The sequence below is a fragment of the Montipora capricornis genome, chromosome 7 (genome assembly GCF_036669925.1).
Source record: "Montipora capricornis isolate CH-2021 chromosome 7, ASM3666992v2, whole genome shotgun sequence".
Classification (NCBI taxonomy): Eukaryota; Metazoa; Cnidaria; class Anthozoa; order Scleractinia; family Acroporidae; genus Montipora; species Montipora capricornis.
The window spans coordinates 29,872,302-29,872,551 of NC_090889.1; the positions used below are offsets into that span (position 1 = coordinate 29,872,302).

Here is a 250-nt window from a genome sequence, read left to right on the forward strand (position 1 = left end):
CTTTGACTGGTTGAAATTTTCGTCTCGTTTCGTTCGATAAAGCCCGCAGGTCACTTTGAACAGCATCAATAAACTTCTTGGATCGCTCATCTAACCCCCGCGACATGTTCAAATCTACTAATACCAGACAGAAAAATGATCCAAGACTCTGCATGTGCTTCGACTGTGGATATTTGAAACCATTTTGGGTTTGTTTTGGCCCGAATATTCAACGATATTGCGGACAAAAGGGCTGGACCGCCATATTGGA

At 43.2% G+C, this 250-nt stretch overlaps 1 protein-coding gene across 1 annotated transcript in view; it reads right to left on the bottom strand.

Annotated features, from left to right (window-relative positions):
• The window catches only part of LOC138056844 (protein MON2 homolog), a 36,507-nt gene extending 36,257 nt beyond the window's left edge, over positions 1-250 (bottom strand). Inside the window, 1 exon segment of the mRNA XM_068902757.1 lies at positions 1-250. This exon segment is cut by the window's left edge and continues 2 nt beyond it. Coding sequence (XP_068758858.1) covers positions 1-154 — 154 coding nt within the window. The 5' untranslated portion in view covers positions 155-250.